This window comes from Notechis scutatus, chromosome 1, assembly GCF_049901735.1.
Source record: "Notechis scutatus isolate UNSWTSFEM ecotype Mainland chromosome 1, rNotScu1.2, whole genome shotgun sequence".
NCBI classification, from domain to species: Eukaryota; Metazoa; Chordata; class Lepidosauria; order Squamata; family Elapidae; genus Notechis; species Notechis scutatus.
In genome coordinates, this window is record NC_142009.1 from 124857792 (window position 1) to 124879740 (window position 21949).

General features: G+C 40.4%; 1 protein-coding gene across 1 annotated transcript in view; it reads left to right on the top strand.

Moving 5' to 3' along the window:
- The first annotated feature begins 448 nt into the window (after positions 1-448).
- LOC148132976 (protein eyes shut homolog) overlaps positions 449-21949 on the top strand; it is a 182253-nt gene continuing 160752 nt past the window's right edge. Inside the window, exon 1 of the mRNA XM_087951349.1 lies at positions 449-531. Within this exon, the coding sequence (XP_087807475.1) occupies positions 449-531 (83 nt within the window). The remainder of the gene's footprint in view (positions 532-21949) is intronic.

Consider the following 21949-nt stretch of genomic DNA (forward strand, 5'->3'; position numbering starts at 1 on the left):
TGATATATAAAGGCACAGATCTCTGTAATGGTAGCTTAATACTCTGATGATGTCAGCAGAGGCTGACAAAAGCTTAGTAAGTACAATAAATGTAATTTTAAGTTCTGGAGATTGCAGGATGTCTGTTTCTTCTTTTATAAGAATACCCAGAACTCCTATTTTTTGAATAGTTTTGTGTGTGTGTGTATAATAAATATATATATAATAAAGTGTGCTTTGGATAAACAAGGCCATTCATGTCTCCACAGAAATGTGTATAATTCCATGGTCTTGCTATACCATGTTCTGATCTCCCCTAGAAGATTCTGTTCTCTCCCCACCTCCCAAAATTTACTGTTACGTTTATTTCATGAATACCATACCATTTATTGAACAAGGTTTGGAGATTTTTTGGAACAGGAAGTAGTTTACAAGCTATTTCAAACTTACTCTAATCCCCAGGGGGACCATGACAAAATATCAGAAATCATGTCCTTTGCTAGAAGAATCACTTTCAGGAAATGACAAATTGTTGTCAGAGCAACTGACACAGTATGTTTCTGAAAAGAAAAAAAAAGAATAAATTTCTGGGATCTGCTCTGTTTCTAAGCCACTGAACCTTCCATGGAACTAATTCATGCTATGCTATGCTATGCTATGCTATGCTATGCTATGCTATGCTATGCTATTCTCAATAATTGTATATTTGTTACAACTACAATAGCAACTGCACTGGCGATGTGGTTTGTGACCGTATGCTAGATCTAAAAGAATATTCTCAGTCTCTATAGGTAGTCCTTGACTTACAATCATAACTGACCCTGGAATTTTGATCATAAATTGTTGTGGTCCTATGTCAAGACATCATGTGATTGGATTTAATTTTACAACCATTTTTATGATGGTTGTTAAGCAACTCACTGTGGTCATAAGTCTGAATCCACTGATTCAATGGGCGTTTTTTCCCCAGAAAACAACAAAAATGTTGCAAAGCTTTTATGGTGGTAAAGTCATTCTGCATAAATCAGTATCTATCAATTTAACTAAAAAGTGAAGGAGAAAATAGAGAAAATTCTTCTGAAAGCACAGTCCCTACTGAAGCAAATCTGAACTTCTAGAACAATCCTCTATTAAGACTGTATGTCTTCCTTCCTCTATTATTCCTCTATTATTCTTTCTGAAGATGTCATAAATGATCAGCTATCCATATACAGTACATATCCTTTCTGTTAATGCTTCTCCACAATCCTGGAATCACTTAGAACAGTGATCCCCAACCTTTTCGACGCCGCGGCCCGGTTCCGGCATCAGCTGGGCGCCGCGGCCCAGTACCGGCGTCAACTGGGCGCCGCCATATTTTTTTGATGAAAAAGATGGCAGTGCCAGCGCTTCCGGTGAGCTTTTTCGGGTAGAAATGGCTTTCTACCCGGAAAAGCTCACCGAGCGGAGCGCCGCCATCTTTTTGATGAAAGTGCTTCCGGTGAGCTTTCTACCGGAAAAGCTCACCGGAAGCACTTTTTACCAAAAGATGGCGGCGCCCATCAACCAGCGGCCCGGTAAGGCTTGTTCCGCGGACCGGCGGTTGGGGACCCCTGACTTAGAAAACAGAAAAGAATCAGGATGCATTCCGTCTATGTTATGAACCATTGCTACTAATAAAGAGGTTAACTGACTCTAGATTGATCTGTACTTCATCCTAGCTGTGTGGCCTCAGGCATCCATAAGTGAATATGGTCATTTTCAAGCTCATATACTAGTGTTTGTCCATTCTGACCCATAACCAGTTCAGTGTAGGTCTAAATAACAAGTTCTCTAATGTAAGTGAGGATCAGGCCTGTATGTGAGCTAAAGTCTTACTATTGAGCTTTCATGAAGGCTTACAGATACTTCTGAAAATAAATGGAATTTTTTTGTACATTTCTGTAGTATTTTTTAAAATTTCTGCACCACTTGTTTCTGTGTACGCTAAAAATGACAAAACAAAGCAAGAGTTTCATCAGCAGAAAAAAGCAGATGTTGGTATTTATTCAGCTGGAACTTGTTTTCTAATGTTGATTAATGACTTGCATTGTTTGTCAAATGTTCCTTAAGGCACTGATGTGAGATGTACAGTGTTGGCCTAATAGCAAATATCAAGATTAATGACTTATAAATTATTATCTCTGATTACCTCTGCACTTATGTCAGATAAGATAATATCATTCATACACAGAAGAGAGAAAGAAAGAAAAGGAGGGAGAGGGAGAAGGGAGAGACAGACAGACAGTTTTTATATATACAATGCTGCTGAATTTGTTTAATTGTCATTTGGCCACTTTTAAATTATCTGGATGATTAAGTTATATGAGATAAATCAGGATGATTTTTAACTATGAAAATATATTTAGATTGTATTAGGCTGTTATTTCAGGTTTTTTTTAATCAAAACAAAAAGTGCAATGAGAGATGTAATAGAAGAACAGAGTACAGTTTAGATCCCAGAGCTATGATCTGTCTCTTCTCTCATGCTGTTTTAGTGAGAATGGGTGAAGAGCCCATCTTATTGGGAGAAAGTTTGTTATTTCCAGTCTTAGTTATGTGGTTGTGAAGGATCGCAGTTTGTTTATTGGGTTCTGTATTATGATTATGATTTTCAGTTTTGGTTTGTTTACTTGTTTGTTTTAGACTTTTTAGTGATGAACACCATGCAAAATTATAATATAGAGAGTTGGGTGACTTTATAAATGTGGAATCCTTGGTGCTCTCTGAGCTTGATTGTTTTCATGCAGATGTTTCATTATATAGCTAGGTAGCAGGGAGTGCACTTTGGTACAAGGGAGTGCACTTTGCTCTTCTTTATATATAGCAGTTTGTTTTGTCAGTATTGGTGGTGTTTTTCCTTGATAGTTCCTTGATTAGGCTGTTATTTACTGCTTGACTGTTTGACTCGTGGTAATCCTGGTGTTAAATAATGGCCACATACCAAAGAGAAATTATGTTTTCAAGCTCTGCATTGTCTACAAAGGCACATGTGAAAAATAGCTTTGGTAGTCAAGTTTAGAAAGATGCTTTGGCTAAGGTACCCTAGGAGCATAATAATGGCTATATTTTAGTTATTCTTTCTCAGAAGAGAAAAAACCCAGTCATCGGGTAGATACCATCCAATCTCATAAGTTTTTCAAGGAGAAAACGGAATGACTACTGAATCTATCCACACTAACAATTTATAACATCATCCAACCATCACTAAAGTGATATATGTCTAAATGTGGATAAGCTTTATATCATCACAGCACTGTCTAGTCCAAGCAAGAAATCACTGAAGTGTATAATCTTGGAGTATTATTCTAAGGATCTTTCAGACTTCAGGAGAACCACATTACTGTAAATTTTGGCAGCAGTACAGCAGTGGTGGGATTCAAAAATTTTTACTACCGGTTCTGTGGGCGTGGCTAGGGGGCATGGCAAGGGGGTGTGACCATGTGACTGGGTGGGCATGTTTTTTTGTTTTTTTTTTTGCTTTTTGCAGCACCCTCCCATTTTTTGGGCCTTCTGGGCCTCAGAGAAGCCTTCTGGGGGGCATTATTTTGCTCCCAGGCTTCTCTTGGGCTCGGAAGTTAGAAAATGGAGGTTAGGAGGGGCATTCAGCACTCCCCTGCACTCCATTTTGGGGTGTTCTGAGCCTCAAAGAAGCCTCCTGGGAGGGTGTTTTTGCTCCCAGAAGGCTTCCCTTGGACTCAGGAAGGGGCATGGAGCACTCCCCTATGCTTCATTTTGGGGCCTCCCTGGGACCCAGGAAGGCAAAAAATGAAGGGGCCTTGAATGCTGCAGCAAAAAAGTTTGTTTTCTTTCTTTCTGGTGTGAAGCTAGCTCACTTTCTTGTGGTGCACTGTGGAAAGTGTGCAAATGTGTATCTAACAGAGTTGGTAAATAGGCAGCCAAACTACTACTCGGCAATAGCATTGTAGTCTTCTAGCTAATATAACAATGTCATACACAATAATAATAATAAGCTTACTAGAAGCCCACATGCTGTATAGACCACGGACATGCTACTACAAACCAGCTATAGCTGTTTAGTGGAATGAATTCTTTCACTAACATTACTGTTCGGTTAGATCTAGCTTAGTAAGGCTTACACTGAATTGGACAGAAGTCTTCCAAATTTAAGCATTTAAAATGGTGTCTGTTTTACTTTCTGCTCTTAAAATTTATGACACATAAAATGTTTTAAAGCAAGATGGAATTGTGCACATACTCTTCAAGTTACTACAGAATTCTCTGTTGTCTTTGCAGCAAAACCACAACACAACAGCTACTTGTCTGTAGCTGAAGCTAGGGGAGTCATTCTTAATAAATCTGAATTGTGTTGATGCCATAATAAAAATTCTCTTCAATAAGCCTTCTGTTTTGATTCACTAAATGGTCTGTAACATATGCAAAATAAATGGAAGGAGCATAATCCTCTGAATGCCACCAGATCTGAGCTAGACAGCCCTGATTTATAGACTTTGAAGAAGTAATGTAAAATCGACCATAGAACAGATGGATTCATGATCTTAAAAGTAGTGATTGTAACAGTTCTCTATAACTCTGTACACTGAATTATGACATAAACACTGTTCAGCTATACTTTCATTTTTCTTTGGAGGTAAAGCATTATTATCCAGTGCAAGAATACATAGCTTCTTGTAAACTGAGCGATATTGTTTTCTGAATTAATATGACAAATATTGAATAATTCACAAAGAGAACATGTTTTGACATTCCAGAGTTTAATAGTTGTCTCATATTTGGTAAATGGATAAGATATCTATAATTTGTTTCATATATTAAAGAAATTAAACAGAACCGGATAGAGAACTTTCCAAGAATCATGCATAAAAACCAGTTGGGAAATTAAAAATAACGTTGATATAATTCTGATGGTTATAGAATTCACTTCAAGTAATGGTGCAAGGTAGTTGAAAAACAGGTTAAGAAATAAAAATATAATTGCTTGTAGAGGTTAACCTTTAAAAAAAGCATTGCTTGGTTAATTGGGTAAAGCCTATAGTCATTGAATTCAAATATTGAGGAAACATGTGACAAATCATCCTGTCAATTTTATTTTCAATGATTTCTCTTTAATTTGGTTTTGGTTTTTTTTGTTCCAATTCAGTGTTGTATTTTTTTTATAAAAGAGTCTGCATGAAAAATCTCACAGACTTGTATCTCTTAATGGAATTTTTTCATTGCCCTGTCTCTATAGCTCATTATTGTTTTTATGACTTTTTTATCCCACTTTTCCAGAATTTTATAGAGTGGGTCTTTCCCATTTTTGTTCTGTTTGGGGTGTTAAATTTTTACAAGTCAGTTGATATTCCAGACATTGATGAAGTCCAGTTACTGGGATGAACATCACACTCATCTTTAAAATTGGAGCATGATGCCACAAAGAAAAAGGTTCTTTTCCAATTTTTAAGCTGCCAGATCTTTTTCCAGATGTCTCTGCATTCATAACCATGCATAACTAAAATAAAATAATTGTCCATACATATAAAAGTGTGGGTAAGAGCAGTTTCTGAAGCAGCTGCACAAACTTGGAAAAAGACACAACTGCTTTAACAAGCTCTCTTATTTAATAGCTCTGTAAGGTCCCAGAAGTTTCCCTGAGCCACAGAGATGCCAAAGAATGAGACTCAAGATGAGGCTTGCAAAAATAACAGCTTTTTTATTCTTTGGCCAAAGCAAAAAGTCTGGGTGAATACTATGTCCAAAACATACAGAGAAAATGCATGTAAGGAATAGCCACACCCTGCGAGAGTGGCTCAGAGTATTATATACATTTTACACTGATAGAAACAAAGTTTATCCAATCAGAGACAAAGGTTCGATATTAATGTGGGCAATGTCTTGCCCATGCCCTACCCTTCCTTATCCATGGAGCATTCTTTGTCCATGCTCTGTCCATACTTTGTTATTTTACACAGTATCCCTTGTCCTTGTGTGTTCGTACTCCTAGGCAACCCCCCATTATCTATGGAGCAGGATGTTCCTGGGAATTGTCTCCAAGGATGTGTCTAGCTCTGAAGCAAATTGCAGAGGCGAGAAACCAGATAGAAAAGGATATAATTCTCTTACAGAATGAATTCCTAACAAATGATTCCAACCCTTAGCAAAATAGAACAAGCAACTTCTTTAACAGAAGCAAAGAGCAAAGGTTAGATTGATTCATGTCAATATGTCCTTTCAGCTCCAAAATACTCTTTAAAAGAATTTTATACAACTTTATCAGGAATATACTCCTAGGGAGACTGAGGAAAAATGGAAAATGGCTGTTCTCTAGTAATTTGGAATAGTCATTAATGGGGGAAGGGTGGAATTGACATTTGTGCACATACATACAAACACACATTACTTGTTGCTCAGTCACTAGTGAGTTATTCAGTTACTTCTGAGACTTCATAACCTGATGAACCCCATTTCTGTAATTTCTGTCAATAAATGTTTCTTTGAGTCCTATTAAGGCCATGTTTGTATCATCAGTAATAACAATGAGGCATCTTGTCTTCTACGTACCTTTTTTTCAATTGTATTCCATTTTTCTGGGCATCGAAGTCTTTTATAGCTCTTCATTTCATTTCAGATATCTAAGCATTAGCTTCATTGTTAGAGCTTCCAGTGAGCAATTTGGTGGGCAATCTAGTATAGCTATTGGTTCTTTTTGAAATTCAAGATACTTTCAACAATTTTCTCTAGCAGCACAATTCAAAGATATATATATATTTCATTCAGACTTTCTTGTGGTCCAGTTTTCACAGCCACACAGAAGAATGGCGGGGGGTAGAACCAGTGTTGGCAGTATGTGCTTTTGTTATCTGTATGATGTTTTTAACTATTATTTTTATAGACCTTGTTACGAACTAACTAAATAAACTCATTATTAAAAACTCTTCGAGCTTCGCTCCAACTGCAGGCTTGTAAACCTGCAGTTCGGATTGGTCCGCAAGTAAGCGATCATGATTGGCTGCCTTCGGCTAACCTGATTGGCTGAGAGCGGCCATCCCGGATTGGAAGACTAAGTGCGGTTAAACTCGTTCTCATTGGTTATTGCGGCAGCAGCCAGCTCTATAAAAGAGCTGCTGCTGCCCAAGTTGGTTGCTTTGTTCTGAAGTCACTATTAAAGAGTTGTGTCACTACCCGATGCCTTGTCTCCGTTATTACGCCCACTCCTCCAAAAATAACACTGGCGACGAGGATGGGATGCGGAGACAATAGAGCCAACTGAGCACTCACTGTGCACCGAACAGAACACGTGGCTGAAAGAGCGTCAACAACGGTAAGATGGCCAGCAGCGCCATACCACCCGCTCCATTTGACCCGGCTAATGAAGACTGGGACTCGTATATGGACAGGTTCCAGATGTTTTTGGAGACCAACAACCTAAAGGACGCTTCGCCTGGCAAGAAACGAGTGGTCTTCCTGACCCATTGCGGGCCTGCCATTTTCAAAATGGCTAAGGCACTTGCAAAGCCTGCAGAGGTTAAGTCAATGGATTGGGATAACCTCGCTCCTATTCTTTGGGCCCATTATGCACCCGCAGTGCCAATCCTCATCAGAAGACACGAATTTTACCAGAGGGACTAACGGAAGGGCGAGAGCGTTGGAGACTTCATCGCTGACCTCCGGAACCTAGGTGGACTCTGTGGTTTCTCAAACCTCAAAGAAGCTGTGCGAGACCGCATAGTTCTGGGATTAGATGACCACACGGCACAGAGCAAGATCATGGCCAAAGGGGACATCGATCTTGCCGATGTCATCGCGGATGCTACTGCAGCAGAGGCAACCAGGAAGTCGGCTGCTCGAATGCGCCGCACCAACGCACCGCTCCGTCAACTCGCCAATGATACTTCGCCTTTCCCAGAAAAACACTCAACAACGGCGCACCATGAAGACCTCGAATCCCCATCGGATAGTGAGGAAGAAGAGGTAAACTGACTCCGGTCAGAGCGCGACCAGCGAAACCAGCGAAGCCAAAAACCTTCGCGTCAATGCGCCGGTTGTGGGGCAAATCACCCGCGAGCTGATTGCAAATTCCTCGACGCACTCTGCCGTTCCTGCGGAAAGAGGGGCCATATCGCAAAGGTCTGCAGGAGCAAGCGAGGGTCAAGCCCAATCTGTAGAGAGAACAACTCCCGCCAAGCTACGGGCAGCCCACCCGTGAACCAGGATCGCCTGAATCACCAATGGAACCACTATCACTACAGAAATCGAGTGCCTGCTGCGTTAGCTAGACGAGAAGAGACTCATCAAACCATCACCATCGGTCACGCCTCATCCTTGGATGCAAGGAAGATCCGAGTGAGGGTCGCCATTGAGAATCGTCCATGCGTAATAGAAGTAGACTCGGGTTCATCCCTATCAATAGTCTCGTGGAGGACTTTCAAACAGCTGATCCCTGACATCTGTCGTCAAGACCTCAGCACCCAGAAAGTCATATTAAGGGACTATCAGGGAAACCGAATTCCCGTTGCTGGGTCCCGCCATGTCCAGGTCTCCTTTAAAGACCACACAGCAACTCTGCCTCTTACCATCGTAGATCGAGACCGGCCTAGTTTGTTGGGCTTACAGTGGTTCGCTCCACTGGGAATTGAACTAGCCGGCATTCACCAGACCGGGAGCAGTGACTGGGAAGCCGCCCTCGTCCAGGAGTTCCAGGACGTATTCACAGAAAAGCTAGGCAAGTACAAGGGGTCCCCCATATCATTTAGCCTCAGCCCCGATGTTGCGCCCATACGCCTTAAGCCTCGTCGAGTGCCCTTCACACTCAAACCAAAGATTGATGAACAATTGGACAAATTGATAGCCCAAGGGGTATTAGAACCAATCGATCACGGCCGTTGGGAAACCCCGATTGTAACACCCATAAAACCGGATGGATCGATAAGAATTTGTGGGGATTATCGAGCCACCCTAAACCACGCGCTTCAGCAAAGCGCTTATCCTGTACCGGTGGTTCAACATCTGCTTCACTTCCTGGGCGGCGGAAAAATCTTTGCAAAATTGGACCTTGCCCAGGCATACCAGCAACTACCCGTAGATGCAGAGACTGCTGAGGCCCAGACTATCATCACGCACAGAGGTGCGTTTAAATGTAATAGGCTCCAGTTCGGTGTGAGTGTAGCACCAGGCATTTTTCAAAGCCTGATGGAGCGATTGCTGCAAGGCATAAAAGAGGTCGTGCCTTATTTCGATGATGTCTTGATAGCTGCCCCCACTAGAGACGTGTTGGAGACCCGACTCAGAGCGGTTCTCCAAAAATTCAAAGACGCCGGGTTAAAGGTAAAGAGAGACAAGTGTCAACTTTGTACTGAGAGGGTTGAATTCCTGGGGTACCTCCTTGATAAAAAGGGAATTCATCCTACCGAAAAAAAAGTAACAGCCATAAAAAACGCCCCAGACCTAGGAATAAAATGGACCTCCAAGCCTTCCTGGGACTCATTAACTTTTATAATATCTTCTTGCCCCAGAAGGCGACTGTAGCTGAGCCCATACATCGTCTGCTAGACAAGAAAGCTTCCTGGGTCTGGGGACAACGGGAAGAACGAGCGTTCCAGCAAGTAAAAGATCTCTTGACCTCCAACGCTGTATTAATGCAGTATAACGAGACTTTGCCTTTAACAGTCACGTGTGACGCCTCGCTGTTCGGGGTGGGAGCCATTTTAAGCCATGTCCTACCAAACGGCAATGAGGCACCTATTGCTTTCTTTTCCCGAACATTATCAAAGACTGAAAGGAACTATAGCCAACTCGATAAAGAGGCCCTTGCTATTGTAGCCGCTATTAAACGTTTTCATGAATATGTGTATGGACGGCCGTTTACTATAATAACCGACCACAAGCCACTGCTTGGCATATTAGCAGGGGACAAGCCTACTCCCCACATCTTATCACCAAGGATGACCCGTTGGTCAGAGTTCCTAGCCGCATATGGTTATCAACTGCTACACTGCCCGGGGAAAGGCATTCCCCACGCAGACACGTTGAGCCGTTCTCCGCTGCTGGAAGCCATAGTCGATCCAGCTCCAACCCTTACGGCGCTCCAGATCGAAACTCTCCCTTCGCCACCTCTGACTGCATGAGACATCGCAGCGGAAACAAAGAAGGACCCCACATTGGCTCGGGTCCTCAGCTGGGTGGAACGAGGTTGGCCTGACAACGAACCCGACAACATCTTCACACCATTTAAAAACCGACAAACGGAGCTGTTCTCACAGAAGGGCTGCGTTTTGTGGGGAAACAGAGTCATCATTCCTGAAAAATTACAACACAGCGTCCTAAAACTATTGCACGACGGTCATCCCGGCATCGTGCGGATGAAGGCGTTAGCAAGAAGTTACACGTGGTGGCCGGGTATCGATAAACAAATAGAAGCCTGGGTGGCCACCTGCAACAAGTGCCAGGAAATCCACGCTGCCCCACCGAATGCACCTCCAACTGAATGGGATCCACCTCGTGGCCCCTGGTCCCGCATCCACATTGATTTTGTGGGACCCACCAAGGGACACACTTTTCTAATAATGGTGGATGCCTATTCAAACTGGCTCGAAGTCCACAAGATGAAAAGCACCACAACAGAAGCCGTCGCTAAAAAGTTAAATAGACTATTTGCTACGCACGGACTGCCGGATGTTTTAGTCTCGGATAATGGCCCCCAGTTCACTGCCCTTGCATTCGAGTAATACCTAGCGGACTGGGGCATCCGCCATGCCTTCACTTCGCCGGCTCACCCTGCGGCCAATGGCAGGGCCGAGCGTATGGTACAATTCATTAAAAAACATTGCACAAAATGGAACATGGCGATATTGACGACAAGATAAACAGGATGCTTCTTCTTCAACACATCATGCCACACAGCACCACAAACAGAACCCCGGCCGAACTCTTGTTGGGCCGGAAACTTCGCTCACACCTCGATCGCCTACACCCAACCTACACGCCAGAAAAACCTTGCGGTTCCAGCAGCAAGTGTCGTGCGTTCAAGGTAGGCGATTTAGTTTTTGCAAAAAACTTCTTGGCTGACCCGTTGTGGGTCCCCGCTACCATCACGCAGCTAACAGGCCCCAGATCGTACCGTTTACAGACAAATGACGGCAAACTGTGGAAGCGCCATATAGACCAACTTCGTTCCCGTTTGGCGCCTAACTCTCTCTCACCCCCTGATTTTCCAACTGGGGGGGGAAGGGAAGACGAGGGGGCCGAAATATAAATAACAGAGGAACCAATCAGCAAAGCCCAGCAGACGGTACAACCAGCCAGGGGATACTCACCACCCGACGAAAGCCTGAGCCGAGGGACGGCCTCGCCACATAGCAGCCCAGTCAGAGAAGCAAGCCCACAGAACCCAGAAAACGGCCAAGGAAACAGCCTTGATTCACCCAGCGAGACGGTGGAACCGTCGTCACCACCCGGTTCTACAAACGATCCACCGGAACCTGAACGGAAACCGGTAGAACAGCGGAAATTAAATAGGCAGGTAAAACGGCCTGCCTATTTGCGAGAATACGTCACCCCACCTCTCAGACGAAACCTAGGGGGAGGGGTGTTACGAACTAACTAAATAAACTCATTATTAAAAACTCTTCGAGCTTCGCTCCAACTGCAGGCTTGTAAACCTGCAGTTCGGATTGGTCCGCAAGTAAGCGATCATGATTGGCTGCCTTCGGCTAACCTGATTGGCTGACAGCGGCCATCCCGGATTGGAAGACTAAGTGCGGTTAAACTCATTCTCATTGGTTATTGCGGCAGCAGCCAGCTCTATAAAAGAGCTGCTGCTGCCCAAGTTGGTTGCTCTGTTCTGAAGTCACTATTAAAGAGTTGTGTCACTACCCGATGCCTTGTCTCCATTATTATGCCCACTCCTCCAAAAATAACAGACCTATCACAATCTTTCTCACAAGAAGTAGATGTATTTTTATTCTAGGCCTGTAGACACAATTCCCTGTGTATCCCTGTATCTAGAAAGATCATGTCTGCTTCTACACTTTTTTTCTGCCTATTTGTTCGGAATTGGTATTCCTATTGACATAATCTTTGTGTTTTTTTTAAAGAGTAAAATATAGGTTTTTATACTCTTCCTTCACCTTCAACAAGAGATTTCTTCACTTCCAGCTTTCAAAAGTGTACATATGCACAAAATCCAATGTATATTTTCTTTCATGTAAAGAATATGTTAATAGGATCAAATGGAAGATCTCTGACATATTCAGAAGTTCTATTTTTAATTTGATCATATCTTAGATACCTATGAATCTTCGGGGGAGGGGGTATCACTTATTTTGTGTTTTTTGGGGGATTCAGGTTAACGTTTTGTTATCCCTCCTGTTTTTTATCCAATGTGCAAAAGATCTTATTGTTCATATATTGATATTGACAGGGCCTTTGTATGTGGGAAAGTGTATTTCTGCATGCACAGTGTAATGCAGAAGGAAAATAAAATATTGGAAACTGGGAATAGATTCATGTTTCAGATTTGACAGAATCTTATAAATGATCTGCAGTTCTGCCAGGAACAACTGGGAATTGTGGATGTTCAGCACCACTAAAAAGCCAATTCTTTGAAATGTAATCATGGGATTTCGGTTTCTTGCCTTGCAGAAATGTTGGGGAAAAAATCAAGTACGAAAGAGAGCCTTTGGAACCAGCCTTCAACATAAATCTTTCCCCTGCACTTTGTAAAGGGGGTACTATTTCACTCTGTGAGGAAAAAGAGAAGGAAAAAGTTTGCAGTTCATATAAGTTTTGTGAGAAATTTGTACACATTATATGAATTTTTTACAAGAAACCAAGCTGTGCTATCCATGGGAAGATAGGATCACTGTTTCAGACTTTTTATTTAACTTTTTATTTCTCTAAAAATAATATTTGGGAGCTCAATCACATGCTTTCATAAAGTAAGGATTGAGTGGCAGTAGCAAAGGTAAAGAAATGACTTGAATCACCTGTTGTCTCTATAAAAAGTTGGAGGAAAGGATTTATTTAAAAATAATAATAATGAAAGTTATGCTGTAAGAGGCATCAACCAATGGGAAAACATCCCATCTGGTGATGAAGGCTAACCCCCAAACCATTGGTCCTCCACTCTTCAATAAATGCTAGTGATAGCAAAGCATTTTCCACAGCACTGAAATTTTAATTAAACTTTGGAATTCACTACTTTGATATTTGGTGATTAAGACTAACCCCAAAGATATTAGGCCTTTACTCTTCAACAAATCTGAGCAATATCAAACATTTTCCATAGTAACTGATTAGACTTTGGAATTTGCTCCTACACTATGTGGTGTTGACTAACAGCTTAGCTGGCTTAAAAAAAGAGTTGGGCCAATTCATGGAAGTCATGGGGATCAACAGCTACAGTATTAGCCTTCATGATAGTGTGATTGCTTCTGAAGGCTGTCTGCTGGGAGATTAGTTGCTTCCTTGTACAGTTGTCCATTATGAAAACAGGCTGCTGGACTCGACGGGCCAATTTAGCAGAGGCCTCCTTATGTTAATCTGTTATTCAAGGGTTCTGTGATTGTTAAACTGACCTTGTTAAAAGTGGTGGATTGGGGTTGGATAAAGTTATTCCTGCTTCAGGCCTGCTGATTTCATACAGGAAAATTAGTCATGGGAATAAAATTAAATCCTGTTTAATTCAGAAGGACTTTAATGTGACTCAATAAATCAACCATTCCTTTTTCCAAGGTTTTTTGAGAAGATTGAAACTGGTAAGGTTACTTCATCTGACAATGGTGATAGTGCATAAAGATTATTAAGGGCAAACAGAAATATATTTCCACAGCAAGGAAGAAAAAGCAGAAATGGTTAAATTGATTGTTTTATTCAAAGAGAACATATTATGTTTTTTATTTGGAAATAACTTCTGGATTTTGTGGTTAAAAATGAAACTCTGACTTTGGTTTTGCTGATTAGATAGATTTATTGTTGTAGAAATGGATATTATATACTAATGTACAAAAGTAAAAAGTTGAGACTGTAATGTTATCTTCTACTGTGCTAAAAAGAGTCAGAAATCAATACTTTTTTTCTTTTTTTCCCCTTGTACCTCACATTTTCTTTCCACCTATTTTCCCTTCTCTTAATTTCCTATTATTTTCCTTTGTATTTTATATGTTGATAAAACAATTAACATTTGTTATATAAGTAGAAACTGGTAAGGTTACTTCATCTGAGAATTAGAATAACTCTGAGAATTATGACAAAGTTGCCCACATTGAACAACTCAATTGTCACTATTTCAGAGATTATCCATTTTTGCATAATTGACTCCAAAAGATTAAAGTTAAAATAATTGTTTGTAAACCCACTTAGACTAAGAAGATTCCATTTATTTTTCATGAATGACAACATTACATAAACTGGTGCAATCCTTTATAATGAAGACTTCATGACTTCATGAGGCAAATCCTCTTGTAGGACTTTTTCATATCAGGCAAAAGGAAATAGCAGAGAAAAGGAAGCAATAACTTCAGGGGAATATTCCCATTTCCCACCCTAACACCCAAATCCTTCTTCCTAAGGACACTTGGCAGATTTCTTACTGTATTATTTTTATGTGCCATGTTTCCACATGATTTTGCTTCATTGGCATGCCATTTTGAGTTCTGAGTGTTCAGTTTGACTTCAATATTGAAGTCAATCTGGTGGATTAATCTAGAAGTTTTTTAAATGAAGAATTGAAAGGAATATTATTAACAAAGAGTACATTTAGTGAGCATTAAGAGTCTTTCCACTTAGGTCATTTAGCTGGGAAGATGACAGCAGACAAAGGTTGACATTTTGTAAAATGTCAACCTTACACAGTGGGTCAAATTCTTGGCCATGATCCACAGTTGTTCTTTGAGCATTATATTTCATCTGCTTCTTTGTGGTCCAAAGGACACTTTTAGTGAGATGATTATAATTTAGGAAGGGCACTAGAATAAATATTTTGACCACATTTCTGCCCTGATTGTGGATCTTCTGCTGAAAAAACCAATGGGAATGAAACTGTTACAAATGAAATTCAATAACCTTTACATCAGGTGTTATTCAGAGGAATCTTCCTTTGCCTTCCTACTTGGACACTCTCTAGAATTACAATAACGACAGATGTAAAGTGAATATGAAGCATGAATGAATAAAATAATATTACAATAAGTATAAAAGCAACAGAAGTAAGGAACAAAAGTGGAAAAACAATTTCTTGCTACCTAGCAAGAAAAACCCTTTTGATTTCTTGCAACATTGTATGTTCTAATAAAAGGATTTTTCCTTTAAACCTGACCTCACCATTTGATTTATAAATTACATGATGGTTGACAATTGGTCTATCAAATGAAGATAGATAACAACAAGAGAATATTTGTAAAAAACCAAGAAAATTAGGCAGGCAAAGCTAGGAGTCAAAAGGATTAAACAAAAATTTTGAGCTTGAAGCATTTGTATATAACTTCTGAGAACACAAAAAAGCTTTTAGCTTGTCAGAGACTTATTAGGTAGAATGGGGATTTCAAACATCTACCACACTTTTGTATTCTAGAACAATATCCTTTTTTTTCCATTTTACTAACAAAAAGTGCTTGTTTCTTTTATTTTGCCTATGGGAAATGTCTCTTTGAACAGCCAGAATGGCATGTTGATTAGTACCAAATGTACCTTGCTTCTCTATTGCAAAAATGCTTTTACTAGTAGAATATTATTATAATTATACCTTATTTTAGCACTTTTGATTGATATTGAAATTATTTAATAAAGTATTTGTAGAACAGATTACAACATGGATCTAAAATATGAAGGAAGGGACTAAAAAGAAAAATAAACATAACATCTGTTATTTCCTTTTACTGCAGCCAGAAACATTTATGGGAATAGTGTCTACAGTAGTATTGAATTAAACATGACTCAAGATAGTTCTGAAGATGCTAGAATTATTGGCTGCCCTGCTTTAATTATTATTTTTATTTCTCAATCCTGCATGAGAACGTTGATTAAGGTACAAGATAGATTGGTTTTTTCATTTTTAATTTCAACTGTAAAACATTCCATCAATGCCAGGTTTGGAAAATTATAGTGGAGATAATAGAAGCCTGACCCCAGTAGAAGTTAGAGAAGAAAAAGTTGTCCCTCAAATGTCAAGGCACCTTGTGGTCCAAGAAATTAAAACTAAATTGTTTGCAGTATGAATCCGAAGGTGGTGTATATCTCAGCTGCCATGACATTTAGCCAGTGACTTTTCATAGCTTGTTAATAATGTATAGCCATCCCAATATAAATTTGCAGTGATGGAAGTAGCCTGTTAGAGTGAAGTAGTTAAGGAGATTTATTCTGCCCAGAAAATGCATACATGAATGAGAGAGAGGGGATGAAATCAGGACAAATGTCCAAAGAATTTTCTGTTAGACTGGTTTTATTTAATGGGGCACTGGGGCAATGTTCACTTTTATTTATTATTCTCTTCTTCCAACTCCTTTTTTAAAGTTCAATTAGTATTCAGATAATTATGAAGACTAATCAGATTGGTAATCTCCACCAATTCATCCATCTCATCAATTCTTCCAAGCCAAAAGAGCTCCATGGAGCTAAAGGTGACTGCATAAGTGCTGTCTTTTTAAAGTATATTGCTGTTAATGATCTATTTTTTAAAAAAATAAAGCCAGCTCCCCGTTCTGTCAAAGGATGCTAGCCTTCAACCTGGCAGTTATACAAATTATTCATAAACTGTGAAATGTCAGCAGAGAGATGAACAGAGATGAGAAAAGGGTACAGGTGAGCAACAGAGACACAAGAACAATAGGTTACAGCAGGTTATGGATTGGAATTGAAGGGGGAGGAAAGGGAGTTTGACATTTGAAGAGTTGTAGCCCCAATCTAAGACTGCAGGGAGCTGTTCAACCAGGAGACACTTAACTTCTCTTGACAACCTCTGGATATGTGAACACTTACAGCTGGGAAAGGGATTCAGCTGCTTTCATTTCAGCCTAATTTGTGAAGTAAATAATTACAAAGGGCATTCCAAGTCTACAGCTTTTCAGACTTTTCTAGTCAATGGAGCTGGAAGCATATTAAAAACATATATTAACTAAAGAACTTTAAAAATAAGTGGATGCTCTGTTGGCTTCGGTGTCACTGAGGTCTAGCATATAGAGAGAATTTAATTGACCAGTGTGTTTAGTAATTACTGAAATAAATTAGGCTGTTTGTTGCTTAGCAAAATTATTTGATTAGAGTGATTTGAATAACCAATTGATTGATTGATTTTATTAATAAGTAACCTTACTTTTGATTTGTTCTCTAACATATCAGCTAACATTTATTAATTACCAACATTCATTAAGTAACTGTCTCCCTATCACATTAACTAGCTATTGTAATTGATTACTGTACTATTGCCATTGACCATGCCAGCCAAAAACTCCAAACCAAAACAAAAGAAAAATATCTCTACCAATGACCTCCCAGACTCCTGCACATGTTTCAAATGTCTTGAAACCATCAATGAAAGCGAAATTTACATCAAATGCCGCCTATGCAATAATCTAACCTTGCCTGCTTAAACGCAAACAAAAGCCTAGCTGATATGGTTAAAAATTCAGATACATTCTTTTATCTATGTCCATCATGTTCTCCTAAGCTAAACAAACTGAGTACCCTACCTGGCAGAGCATAGAATCACTCATTCATTCAATAGAAGAACGCTTAACAATACGTTTTGAAACAACTATACAAAGCAAGCTTAATCTCTCTTGGAAAAAATATACAGCAGAGATAAGTGAGTATCTATCAGCTCAAAATCAAATCCCACAACAACCACAATCACTACCTCAACTACAATCACAACTACAACCAAAAATAACCACCAAACCACAGCCACAAACAATTACTATCTCTTCAAATAATTCCACAAATAATATCTTCTTACTCATCAGAGACATCATGGAACGTGAACAGAAACGTCCAAATGCCATCTTATTTGGTCTCGAAGATACCAACAAATCAGAGGTTATCACCAAAGTTCATGATATCATAAGCAACTCAAATACAACAAACATCTCTCCTGAAGATATCATTGAAATAACCAGAAATGGCCCTGGGTGCAAATACAATGACGGCTCTGTGGCCCCAAGATTTTGTAGAGTTGTATGCAAAAATGAGTCCAGCAAACGCATATTCATTCATACAATAAATGCCATTGCAAAAACCAATCCCAACCATAGAAAACTTCACTCAAGACCAGACTTATCCATACTGCAAAGAATGCACTCCCATGAACTCCGCGGAGAACTCAAAAACCGTCTAGACAATGGAGAAAAGGACCTATACATTGACTACAGAACTGATTGCATCAAAACAAAGTCATACAACCCACAACTCCGCATCCAACCCCACCCCATCCAATCCAACATTACTCAAAACTAGGCACACATGCCCCTAATTACCTCTATTCCAACCACAACTGGCATTAAATGCAAGCTACTCAATGCAAGAAGCCTTGTAAATAAAATACCTGAATTTCTCCTCTTACTAAATATGGCTAAATTCGACATTATATTTGTCTGTGAAACATGGCTCAATGCATTTCTCCCTGACTCCATTACCACAGTAAGAAACGATCATGTTTACCAATCAGATCGTGAAATCTATAGAGGAGGTGGTGTTGCTATCTTCTATAAAAAGTCCCTACATCTAAAAAACATCCAAGTTACCTTGGAGCTTGCTATTCCTGAGACTATCGTCCGTGAACTGTCCTTAAATATCACATTTCGGTTCTTACTATGTTACAGAGCCCCTGATTATGACATCAAACATGCAAACAAGCTAAATACACTACTAACATGGGCAGCATCCTGCCCACACGTTTTTATCTTTCTTGGTGACTTCAATCTACCTCGTATTAACTGGACCCTTAACAAATGTACAACTGAACCCACACATGCAACCTTCTACAATGCAGTAACAAACTAGTAACCAACAACACTAGACTTAACAACTGCCTCGATCTCATTTTCTGCAATAGTTTGACTTCAATTTATGGAATATAAATTGAAGAACCCTTTTCCAACAGTGACCACAACATGATTGACTTTTGTCACAACATACATCCACACAAAAATCATCACAACGACGGAATCCCCAATTATAACTTCAAAAAAGACAACTATGATCTTATAAACAATGATTTCTCATCCCTTGATTGGCAATTTCTATTCTCTGGATGCAATATGATAGAAGACCATTACAACATATTTTTACTTGAAGTCAAAAGAGCCATCAAACTATATGTACCATTAACAACTCCCAAAACCAGAAAAAAACAAATTACCCAAAACAATAAGGTAGCTTCAATCCAAAAAGAATTCACTTTGGCGGAAAAACAAATCTGGTCACGTTGCCAATTTCAAAAGCCGATACAAAAATTTATGCCACCAGATAAAGACCGAATGCATCAATTATCACATTTAACAAGAAGAAAACCTTCTACACACCAATTCCACCCGTGCTTTCTACAATTTTGTAAACAACAAACTAAAAGACTCAAGGTCCATCCCACCCCTGAAAGGACCTAATGGTAAAGACTGCAACGACGACACTATTACAGCCAACCTCTTTAACACATTCTTTGGCTCAGTATTTGTAAACAGCAATGGATCATGCCCAATATTTCCTAGTCGAACCACAGACAACTACAATGATCTAATGCAGGGGTCACCAACCTTTTGGATCTCAGGGACCACCAAATTCATACTTTTAAATCCCAAGGACCACTAATATGAATTTTTTTTAAAGCTAATATATTTAATATAATTTTTATGTTAATGATATATATATATATATACACACATACATACATCATACACAAACACACACACACACACACACACACACTTATTTAATTATAACAAAAATGTAAATGCTTAATGATAACAAAATAAAATGTTCTGGGCTGGAAGCCTCCCCCACCTGGCACCTTCCAAAGAGACAGAAGAGCAGGCGGTGTGTGTGTGTGTGTGTGTGTCTGAGCTGAGGGGCCTTGGGGCAACTGCTGCTGGGAGAAGCAGAGGGAGAAAGGGGGCTTTGCTCTTCTTGGGGGGCAGCGCCCCTTGGCTGCCACTCCAGGGACTTCTCAGCAGGCATCTGCCTGCGGAAGGACTGCCGCTCTTGGTGATTAATTGGGGGAGGGGCGGGAGAGAAAGTGGGAGCTCTTTCAGATCCTGGGTGGAGGATTGAGAGGCTCAGATCTGCAGCCAAGGAAAAGCTGGGGGCTCTTCCAGCCTCACCTGGAGACAGGCAAGGAAAGGTGTCCCTGGGGGCACTTTGCTCGCTTTAGCACTTCGCTGCCAAACCCAGCCACAGCCAGGGATTATTTGGGGGGAGAGAGAAAGTATCTCTCGCATTACCAGGGGAGGAAAGGAGACAAAACAAAGCTCACTCTTTCACTGAGACCTACAAAACGCCAATCTACCCTATTCCAGGAGTTCTTCAAAATCATCAAATGCTCCTACTTGCAGTTCTCGCGCCTCCCGGCTCAGGTCCCTGAGATGCACGCTCCCACACACAGTGGCGGCGGCAACAACAGTCCCCTCCCCCAGTGCCCACCGTCAGCTCTTCCCCATTAGTTTTCTAGCCTTGAATTGCTCCCGGCTCTCTCTCTTTCCTCCCCCCCACCCACATGCAGGCAGGAAAGGGAGACGGGGTCTTGCACAGCTCTCCCCTTTTCCAGCCCTTGCTGCCTCTCCCAACATCGAAGCCTCAGAAATGCAGGCAAAGCCGCCACAGCAGTAGCGCCCTTGAGTTGCTTGCTTCTCCACTACTGCCTCCTCCTTCTCCTCCAGCACCACTTCCTTCTCTGGGTAGGGCATTTCTTAACTAACTGAGCATGCTAAGGCAACTCAGGACGCTGAAACAAGATGGTGGCGCCCAAGCAAACATTCTTTGCGGCCCGGTACAAAATGATCCATGGACCGGTCCCGGTCCGGGGTCCAGTGGTTGGGGACCACTGATCTAATGCATATCGATTTTACAGAAGACAATGTTGAAAAAGCAATCTAAAACCATCCCTATATATTGGACCGAACGGAATATGTGCCTACTTCTTTAAAAAGCTACCCACTGCCATAGCTGAACCTCTAAGCATAATCTTTGAAAAATCTTTCAGGACCAGCTCCTTCCCAAAACTATGGTCACAAGCCACGGTCATCCCCATCTTCAAAAAGGGAGACCCCAGTCTAGTTGAAAATTACAGACCAATCTCCTTATGCTGCGTCACCTGTAAAGTCATGGAATCAATTATTAACCAATCCATCATCCTCCACTTAGAAACAAACAACCTACTCTCAAATAAACAATTTTTAGAAAAAAGCTATCCTGAAATCTGCAACTCTTACACTGCAAAAACATATGGACTACACAACTCGATCAGGGCAAAGCAATAGACACAATCTACATAGACTTCTGTAAAGCCTTTGATTCAGTGGTACACAACAAACTATTCCTAAAACTAAAACTTATGGCATCTCTGGACACCTGCATAACTGGATAGAAACATTCCTGTCAAACAGACAACAAATGGTCAAAATTGGGAGCATCCTATCAAATTCTGTACCTGTCAACAGTGGTGTCCCCCAAGGCAGTGTTCTAGGACCAACTCTTTTCATACTCTACATAAATGACCTCTGTGATCATATCAAGAGCAACTGCGTTCTTTTTGTTGATGATGTAAAGCTATTCAACACCACAGACAATACTGCTACCCTTCAAAAAGACATTGACTATGTATCAAAATGGTCAAACAAATGGCAACTTCAAATCTCAACAAATAAATGCTCTGTCCTACATATTGGCAAAAAAAATAAATCAGAAAATAAAATACAGGCTGAATAGTCAAGACCTTGTTGATGATCCAAACTCTGTCAAGGATCTTGGAGTACTCATCTCTAATGATCTAACTGCTAGAGCCCACTGTAAC